Consider the following 10,062-nt stretch of genomic DNA (forward strand, 5'->3'; position numbering starts at 1 on the left):
CAATCTGCCACAATGCCCCTCTCCATCGCCCCTCACTATCCCACAATGCCCCTCTCCATTGCGTCTCACTATCCGAAAACAGCCCTCACCATCGCTCCTCACTATCCCACAATGCCCCTCTCCATTGCACTCACTATCCCACAATGCCTGAGATAGTAGGAATTGCAGATGCTGGAGAATCTGAGATAACAAGGTGTAGAGCTGGATGAACACAGCAGGCCAGGCAGCATCAGAGGAGCAGGAAAGCTGACGTTTCGAGCCTAGACCCTTCTTCAGAAAAAATGATGGTGCTTGGCCTGCCGTGTTCATCCAGCTGTACACCTTGTTATCCCACAATGCCTCTCTCCTTTGCCCCTCACTATCCCGCAATACCCCACGCAGTGGCGCCCTCACTACTCCACAATGCCTCTCTCCATCGGCCCTCACTATCCCACAATGCTTCTCTCCATCGCCCCTCACTATCCCACAATGCCGCTCTAACTGGTCGCCATGGCGCAGGGTCGGTTGAAACTGGCGGCGCGGGCCCCGGCGGGAAAGAAGCCGAAGAGCAAGCGAGGCGGAGTCGCGCGGCCTCGGAAAGGAGGTGAGGCTGATGCTGAGCGAAGTGTCGGCGGGACGGGGAGGGAGACGGAGTCTGCACTAGCCCCGTGTCCCGGTACTCCCGCGGGTGGGCAGTGAGGATTTGCTCTGGCACTTGGGACGTGTGGGGAGCCGCGGGGATTCCCGGGGGTCGGTGCAGGGGACGACGGCGGGGCCAGGGGAGTGGGCGTGGCCTTGTGTTTAGCGGTCGGGGGCGGGCCAAAAGTGGGGGCGTGAAGTGGGCGGGATTGGGGTGTCTCTCCCCGTGTGGTGGGCGGGGCCTGGGGTTTGGGGTCTTGTGTTAAGTGGGCGGGGCCTGGGTTAGTGGCGGGTTCCCGTACGTGATGGGCGGTGCCCGATCTGGAGTCCGATGTGAAGGGCGGGACTGCATGGTGGGCGGGGCCTGTTGCGAGGGGCGGGGGTTGGATGGTGGGCGGGGCCTGAGCTGGCGCCCGGCGTGAGGGGCGTGGCTGGGTGATGGGCGGGGAATATGCAGATTGTGGTGTTCCCCTGTACCTGCATCCCTTGTGCTTCCAGACGGAAGGGGACGTGGGTTTGGAAGGTACTGTCTGAGGAAAATCCAGTGTCATTGTTAGCCTGAATATTGTAAAGTTAAATTTGCCAATCATCTTCCAGGGTCGTATTACAAAACAAAGATCAGTGGCTTTTGTAAATCTGAAATAAGCTAAAACAGAAATTGCTGCAGAAACTCAGCAGGACTGTGGAGAGAGGAACAGGATTAAATGTTTCAAGTCCGGTGACACCTCCTGGACCATAGCCCTGCTCTCTCATTACGGATGAGGGACGACCAATGTCGGTTTAACGTGACGGGACAGGTTGAGAAGGCGAGTTCTTCATGATCAGAGTAGAAATGAAAGAATAGGCAGGATAAATGAGTGGCTTGAGGGATGGTGCAGGAGGGAGGGGTTCAGATTTTTGGGATATTGGGACCGGTTCTGGGGGAGGTGGGACTATTACAAATCGGACGGTCTACACCTGGGCAGCACTGGAACCAATGTCCTACGGGGTGCTTTTGCTAACGCTGTTGGGGAGGGGTTAAACTAATGTGGCAGGGGGATGGGAACCAAATGAGGAGGTTAGTGGACAGTAAGGAGGTAGTAACTAAAGCCTGTAAGGAACTAGATAATGAAGTCAGTGTGACTAAGGGGAAGAGTAGGCAGAGAGCAGATGATGAACGCAAAGGGACAGGTGGTCTGAGGTGCATTTGTTTTAATGTGAGAAGTGTAGTAGGTAAGGCAGATGAACTTAGGGCTTGGATTAGTACCTTGGAGTATGATGTTATTGCCATAACTGAGACTTGGTTGAGGGAAGGGTAAGATTGGCAACTAAATATCCCAGGATATAGATGCTTCAGGCGGGATAGAGAGGGAGGTAAAAGGGGTGGAGGAGTTGCATTACTGGTCAAAGAGCATATCACAGCTGTGCTGAAGGAGGGCACTATGGAGGACTCGAGCAGTGAGGTAATATGGGCACAGCTCAGAAATAGGAAGGGTGCGGTAACAATGTTGGGGCTGTACTACAGGCCTCCCAACAGCGAGCGTGTGATCGAGGTACAAATATGTAGACAGATTATGGAAAGATGTAGGAGCAACAGGGTGGTAGTGATGGGAGATTTTAATTTTCCCAACATTGACTGGGATTCACTTTGTGTTAGGGGTTTAGATGGAGCAAAATTTGTAAGGAGCATCCAGGAGCGTTTTATAGAGCAGTATGTAAATAGTCCAACTCGGGACGGGGCCATACTGGACCTGGTGTTGGGGAATGAGCCCGGCCAGGTGGTTGAAGTTTCAGTAGGGGATTACTTTGGGAATAGTGATCACAATTCCGTAAGTTTTAGAATACTCATGGACAAAGACGAGAGTGGTCCTAAAGGAAGAGTGCGAAACTGGGGGAAGGCCAACTGTAGCAAAATTCGGCAGGAGCTGGGGAATGTGGATTGGGAGCAGCTATTTGAGGGTAAATCCACATTTAATATGTGGGAGGCTTTTAAAGAGAGGTTGATTAGAGTGCAGGACAGACATGTCCCTGTGAAAATGAGGGATAGAAAGGGCAGGATTAGGGAACCATGGATGATAGGTGAAATTGTGAGACTAGCAAAGAGGAAAAAGGAAGCATACATAAGGTCTAGGTCTAGGAAAACAGACGAAGCTTTGGAAGAATATCGGGAAAGTAGGACCAATCTGAAACAAGGAATTAAGAGGGCTAAAAGAGGTCATGAAATATCTTCAGCAAACAGGGTTAAGGAAAATCCCAAAGCCTTTTATTCGTACATAAGGAGCAAGAGGGTAACTAGAGAAAGGGTTGGCCCACTCCAGGACAAAGGAGGGAAGTTATGCGAGGAGTCAGAGAAAATGAGTGAGATTCTTAGTGAGTACTTTGCGTCAGTATTTGCCGAGGAGAGGGACATGACGGATGTTGAGGTTAGGGATAGGTGTTTGATTACTCTAGGTCAAGTTGGCATAAGGAGGGGGGAAGTGTTGGGTATTCTAAAAGGCATTAAGGTGCACAAGTCCCCAGGTCCAGATGGAATCTATCCCAGGTTACTGAGGGAAGCGAGAGAGGAAATAGCTGGGGCCTTAACAGATATCTTTGCAGCATCCTTGAGCACGGGTGAGGTCCCAGAGGACTGGAGAATTGCTAATGTTGTCCCCTTGTTTAAGAAGGGTAGCAAGGATAATCCAGGTAATTATAGACCGGTGAGCCTCACGTCAGTGGTGGGGAAGCTGCTGGAGAAGATACTGAGTCATAGGATCTCTTTACATTTGGAAGAAAATGGGCATGGTTTTGTGCAGGGAAGGTCATGTCTCACCAACTTGAGAGAATCCTTTGAGGAAGTGACAAAGTTGATAGAAGAGGGAAGGGCTGTAGATGTCATATACATGGACTTCAGTAAGGCGTTTGATAAGGTTCCCCATGGTAGGCTGATGGAGAAAGTGAAGTTGCATGGGGTCCAGGGTGTACTAGCTAGATGGATAGAGAACTGGTTGGGCAACAGGAGACAGAGAGTTGTAGTGGAAGGAAGTTTCTCAAAATGGAGAACTGTGACCAGTGGTGTTCCACAGCGATCCGTGTTGGGACCACTGTTGTTTGTGATATACATAAATGATCTGGAGGAAGGTATAGATGGTCTGATTAGCAAGTTTGCAGATGACACTAAGATTGGTGGAGTAGCAGATAGTGAAGGGGACTGTCAGAGAATGCAGCAGAATATAGATAGATTGGAGAGTTGGGCGGAGAAATGGCAGATGAAGTTCAATCCAGGCAAATGCGAGGTGATGCATTTTGGAAGATCCAATTCAAGAGCGAACTATACGGTAAATGGAAAAGCCCTGGGGAAAATTGATGCACAGAGAGATCTGGGTGTTCAGGTCCATTGTACTCTGAAGGTGGCAACGCAGGTCAAAAGAGTGGTCAAGAAGGCATACGACATGCTTTCATTCATTGGACGGGGTATTGAGTACAAGAATTGGCAGGTCATGTTACAGTTGCATAGGACTTTGGTTCGACCACGTTTGGAATACTGCATACAGTTCTGGTCGCCACATTACCAAAAGGATGTGGATGCTTTGGAGAGTGTGCAGAGGAGGTTCACCAGGATATTGCCTGGTATGGAGGGTGCTAGCTATGAAGAGAAGTTGAGTAGATTAGGATTATTTACATTAGAAAGACGGAGGTTGAGGGGGGACCTGATTGAGGTCTACAAAATCATGAGAGGTATAGACAGGGTGGATAGCAAGAAGCTTTTTCCCTAGAGTGGGGGACTCAATTACTAGGGATCACGATTTCAAGGTGAGGGGAAAAGTTTAAGGGAGATATGCGTGGAAAGTTCTTTACGCAGAGGGTGGTGGGTGCCTGGAACGCGTTGCCAGCAGAGGTGGTAGAGGCAGGCACGATAGCGTCTTTTAAGATGTATCTAGACAGAAACAAGAATGGGCAGGAAGCAGAGGGATACAGATCCTTGGAAAATAGGCGACAGGTTTAGATAGAGGATCTGGATCGGCACAGGCTTGGAGGGCCGAAGGGCCTGTTCCAGTGCTGTAATTTTCTTTGTTCTTTATAACCTCAGCTGGTACAAGGGATTGAACCCACATTGATGGTATCGCTCTGCATCGCAAACCAGCCATTGAATTAACTGACCGCTCCCCTCTTTATATAATGGTACATAACTGATACACTGATCTATGTTTTCCTCGGTGGATAACTTTTGTTTTGTTTCCCCCTTCCTTGTTAGGGAGAATAATCGCTCCAAAAAAGACTCAAGTAGTTCAACAACAGAAATTGAAGAAGGTATTTCTTTTGAAATGTGTGCCCATCGAGAGCTGCATTTTATTCTGTGTGTAGTAGGTGGGGAAACACTGAAGAGTTATAGAAATGGAAGGTTGGTTTCAGCTGTATCAATACGTGAACAACAATTTAAAATTGTCAGAATTGGGTAAATGAATATGCCATTCTGCCCACCTAACCTGTTCCACAATTCAACTAGCTCATGGGTCATCTGACTGTGACCTTAACTCTGCATTCCTGCTTGTTCCCCATAGCCCTGGACGCCCTTATCAAGTAAAAACCTATCTTAACCCAGCCTGGTGTATCCACTGACCCAGCCTCCACTCTCTGGGAGAGAGAATTCTCAATCCTGGCAGAATAAACAAAAGCCCTTCACTTCAGTCTTAAACGGGGAGACCTCTTATGTTTAAGCTGTGACCCCTTTATTGTAGATTCACATCCCGCACCCCCCTCCACCGAAGAGGAAACATCCTCTCTGTCACACCCTTTCAGAATCTCATTCTTCTAAGTTCAAGGAGTATGGGCCCAACCTGCTCAACCTTTCCTTCAAAGACACTCCTTTTGTCACAGGAATCAGCCTTGTAAACCTTCTCTGAACTGCTTCCGATTCAAACAGGGCCAGAAGACATGGGCTGTGGAGCTGGTAAATGACCTCGGCCCCCTGGGCTCCGACTCAAGTTCAGCAGACCCCTTAGAATATAACCAGGGATCCAGGTTTTGGGCCCTGAAGGCAGGTACTCACCTCCTTGTGTAAGGAGGCCAAACATGTACACAGTGCACAAGCTGCAGTCTCACCAATACTGTGTATTGTTGTAGCAAGTACTCCCTACATTTACATTCCACCCCATTGCTCTAAAGGCCAACACTCCATTAGCCTTCCTAATTGAGTCGTGTCTGTGTGCTAACATTTTGTAACTCACGCACAAGTACACTCTCCACTACATCATTCTGCAGTCTCTCCCCATTGAAATAAGTCTCATTTTCTATTCCTCTTGAGAAAGTACGCACCTTGCAATTAACCTGTCCACACCCCTTTGATAGAATCCCTACAGTGCAGATAGAGGTCATTCAGCCCACTGAGTCTGCACTGACCCACCACAGAGCATCCCACCCACACCCTATCCTTGTAATTACTGTGGCTAATCCACCCAGCCTGCACATCCCTGGTCGCTACTGGGCAGTTTAGCATGGCCAATCCAGCTAACCTGTCCATCTTTGGTTTGTGGGAGGAAACCCACGCAGACAGTGGGAGAATGTACAACCTCCACACAGACAGTTGCTAGAGGCTGGAATCAAACCCGGGACGCAGTGCTAACCACTGAGCCACCGTGCCACCTGTTGGTTTCACATCCATCTGAGAGATGTTTTGTTTGACCCATGTTGACTCCGTCAGTACTGCACTCGGCGGGTGGGGGCGGGGCAGGTCAGCTGGTCTTCTGTGCTGAGATCTCTGGAGTGGAGCTTAAATGCAGAACCTTCACACTCCCAAGGGGAGACTGTGTCCCCCCATCCCCCCTAGCTGGAACTCTGAGTAACGAGGGCAAGCGAAAGATTGAGACAGAGTTTGGTCAGAGAGTTGGTGTAACTGCCTGAACAGGTTCCCTGTGTGTGAAGACGACGAACTGGAGATTTGTGTGCAGAGAGGGGCAGGAGCCTGTATGCCCCTTTGATTTGTGAGCTGCCAGCAGGGCACAGCGCGGATTCTACAGTCATTTACGGCACAGAGGGAGGCCATTCGGCCTTTCAAACCCATGGCGATCCCCCAAGGAGCAGTCCGGTTCATGCTACTCCCCAACTCTGTCTCCGTAGCTCTGCAGATCTATTTCCTTGATGTGCTCAACAAACTTCCTTCATTCCCATTACCCTCAGGCAGCAAACAACAAATTCCCCACCTTTTCCCCTTGCCTGTGTTTTCCGAAACCTTAAAACCCTGCGATCCTCTGGCCTGTGTGCCATCAGCTCAGCGTAACAGGTTTTCCTTATCTGCCTTAGCCAGACCTGGCATAATCTCCTCCAGCTCCATCAAATCTACCAGAAAAATGAGGCTTGCTGCTCCACTTTGCAACCCGGGAAAGGTTGCCCAGGGCAGGAAGGATCAGAGAGCATCCTTCAGCCCACTGTTGGTGAAGATCCACTGCTTTGTCCTGGCAGGCAAGGGTTTTAACCCACTTCGTGTGTACTGAGTGTTAAAGATAGGAAGGGTGCTGCTGCAGTGCTGCAATGCTGCCAGCAGAGGTGGCCAGTGAGCAACTTGACTGGCTTGTTGGGACACATACCAACGGGATTGTCATTTTTCTGAAGAAGGGTCTCGACCCGAAACGTTAGCTTTCCTGCTCCTCTGATGCTGCTTAGCCTGCTGTGTTCATCCAGCTCTACACCTTGTTATCCCAACGGGATTGAGATTTCTCCCTTTCAGTCATTTGTCAGTCATTCCGACGTGGGGAGGCATAGAAAACAAACAGCCCCTACCGCGTACCTGCCATAGCCGTCTTTGCAACGTAGAGAAACCACCCCACCCCAGGCTCTCTCTGTTATGTCCTGTAACTTGCCACAATAAGGCTCAAAAAATAATCACAAACAGTTTAAAACAGTGGGTGGCTACACTCATGAAAGGTGCTTTGTGATGTCTTGTGGTCGTGAGAGGCGCTAGAGAAACGCAAGTCTTTCTGTATGGCAAACTGAGCGACCTCAGGCAGGGCTGTCTAAGAAAGTAGCAACCCAGGCTGGTGGTCGTTGCAAACTCCCAGTACCATTATTTCAGCATTAAGGAACTGAGATGAGGAGGTGTTCCTTCTCTCACAGGACGATGAATCTTTGGAATCCTTTACTCCAAAAAGCTGAGGAAGTTCAGTCGTCGAGTCATAGTTACAGAGTCATACAGCACGGAAACAGACACATCGGTCCAACCGGTCCATGCCGAATATAATCCCAAACTAAACTGGTCTCGTCTGTCTGTTCCCGGCCCATATCCCTCCAAACCTTTCCTGTTTATGTACTTATCCAAATATCTTTTAAACAATATAACTATACCCACATCCACCACTTCCTCAGGAAGTTCATTCCACATGTGAACCACCTTCTGTGTAAAAATTTATCCCTCATGTCTTTTTTAAATCTCTTTCCTCTCACCTTAAAAATATGATCCCTCGTCTTGATATCTTCCATCCTAGGGAAAAGACAACACGATTAACTCTATGCCCCTCATGATTTTATAAGCCTTGATTAAAGTTGCCTGTCAACCTCCTACACTCCAGTGAAGAAAAGTCCCAGCCTTTCTAGTCATTGAGTAAAATCGATAGATTTCCAGAAATTAAACGCATTGAGGCTAGGAGAATGGCTTTGAGATTGATGATCAAACCAGATCTAGAATGGCAGAGCAGACTCAAGGGCCTACTGCTGTTCCTATTTTCTATGGTCTGAAACATTTGCAGCCACCTCCATGTTCAACTGATGGTCAGGAATGTTTAGCACATGTGCTCCAGATGCGTTTGTTAGCATTCACTGAATTTCTTGTGTGCGGGGTGGAGGGAAATGCTGTCATGATCTTTCAGTTTCCCCATCCTTGTGAAATCCACCGAGCAGCCTGTTTTGGGCAACATGTGGCCAAGTTTACCTGCACTGTTTCTCTCCCACATCCAGACCAGCTTCTCTCAGAGGTCCTGCCATTGCTCAAGAGTTATAGGTTGACAGCTGGCGTGCTGCCCTGGCTACATTTGAGTTGCTAACCCCTGCTTGAGTCTAGTCTCCGTGCCCCTTGGCACAACAGTCAGAGAGAGGTTGCGGAAGGAGATGTTTAAGTCTCAGGCAGTGCAGAAACATTAAGGCGTTTGACTGCTTCCTTTTAAACCTGTTCCGCAGAACCTGGAAGTTGCGATAAGGAACAAGATTGAGCACGATGTCACTATGAAAGCTAGCTCCAACATGCCCAAAAAACTGAACATTGTCAAAGCACCACAGAAGAAGGGCAAGGCAAACAATTAGGATGTTTACCAGCCTGGGAAGTATCTCCGGATATTGGAAAGAAGTTCAGCAAAGCTTGCAAAGTGAGATCTCCAACATACTTTGTCCCCTCGACACACTTTGATTCATTGATTAAAAAAATACTTTATTTCACATTGTGTTGACATGGTGCCTATGTTTATGCATTGCTACAAATACGCTACAAAAAACAATCGCACACAGATGGTGGCATGGTGGTACTATCTCTGGATTTCCAAGGCATCCAGCACAGAAACAGACCCTTCGGTCCAACCAGTCCAAGCCAAACATAATCTCAAACTAAACTAGTCCGGCCTGCCTGCTCCTGGCCCACATCCCTCCCAGGCTTTCCTAGCCATGTACTTATCGAAATATCTTTTAAACATTGTAACTGTACCCACATCCACCACTTCCTCAGGAAGTTCATTCCACACATGAACCACTGTCTATGTAAAAAAAAATTACCTCTCGTGCCTTTGTTTAAGTCTCTCTCCTCTCACCTTAAAATTATGCCCCCCTAAGTCTTGAAATTCCCCATCCTGGGGAAAAGACAACTACAATTAACCCTATGTATACCCCTCATGATTTTATAAACCTCTACGAGGTCACCTCTCAACCTCCTACGCTCTAGTGAAAAAAGTCCCAGCCTATCCAGCCTTTCTTTATAACTCAGACCCTCCATTCCCGGCAACATCCTGGTAAATCTTTTCTGAACCCCATCCAGCTTAATGATATCCTTTCTATAACTGGGCGACCAGACCTGCACACAGTGCTGCAGAAGAGGCCTCACCAACATCCTGTACAACCTCATCATGATGTCCCAACTTCGATACTCAAAAGGACTAAACAATGAAGACAAGTGTGTTAAATGCCTTTTTAACCACCCTGTCTACACGTGGCGCAAGCTTCAAAGAATTATGTAGTTGAACCCTAGGTCCCTATGTTCTACAAACCACCCAAGGCTGTGCCATTCATTGTATAAGCCCTGCCCCTGTTTGTTGTTCCAAAATGCAATACCTTGCATTTATCCAGATTGAACTCCATCTGCCAATGTTCAGCCCATTGACCCATTTGATCTTTGTAATCTTAGAGAATTTTATTCACTGTCTACTATGCCACCAATTTTAGTGTCGTCCTAATTTAAATTCAAATTAATAAATGTGGAAATGAAACAATTTTCTTAAAACACCCATCTGGTTG

At 48.2% G+C, this 10,062-nt stretch overlaps 1 protein-coding gene across 2 annotated transcripts; it reads left to right on the forward strand.

Annotated features, from left to right (window-relative positions):
* Positions 1-172: 172 nt before the first annotated feature.
* On the forward strand, positions 173-8,997 carry c38h19orf53 (chromosome 38 C19orf53 homolog). Of its 2 annotated transcripts, none has more exons than XM_020537079.2 (3): positions 173-583; positions 4,832-4,887; positions 8,743-8,997. In XM_020537079.2, exons 1-3 carry the CDS (start codon positions 490-492, stop codon positions 8,863-8,865), a joined length of 273 nt encoding a protein of 90 aa, XP_020392668.1. In that variant the 5' UTR covers positions 173-489; the 3' UTR covers positions 8,866-8,997. The 2 variants fall into 2 exon arrangements, with proteins under 2 accessions (XP_020392668.1, XP_048473734.1); XM_048617777.1 differs by having other exon boundaries at positions 264-583; positions 4,832-4,978.
* The last annotated feature ends 1,065 nt before the right edge of the window (positions 8,998-10,062 follow it).

The sequence above is a fragment of the Rhincodon typus genome, chromosome 38 (genome assembly GCF_021869965.1).
Source record: "Rhincodon typus isolate 14 chromosome 38, sRhiTyp1.1, whole genome shotgun sequence".
Lineage (NCBI taxonomy): Eukaryota > Metazoa > Chordata > Chondrichthyes > Orectolobiformes > Rhincodontidae > Rhincodon > Rhincodon typus.

Excerpts from the sequence above, each read along its gene's own strand:
- c38h19orf53 (XM_048617777.1), top strand. The coding sequence starts at position 282 with ATGATGGTGCTTGGCCTGCCGTGTTCATCCAGCTGTACACCTTGTTAT. Across the intron at positions 584-4,831 it reads CGCGCGGCCTCGGAAAGGAG|GGAGAATAATCGCTCCAAAA; the intron begins GTGAGGCTGATG and ends CTTCCTTGTTAG.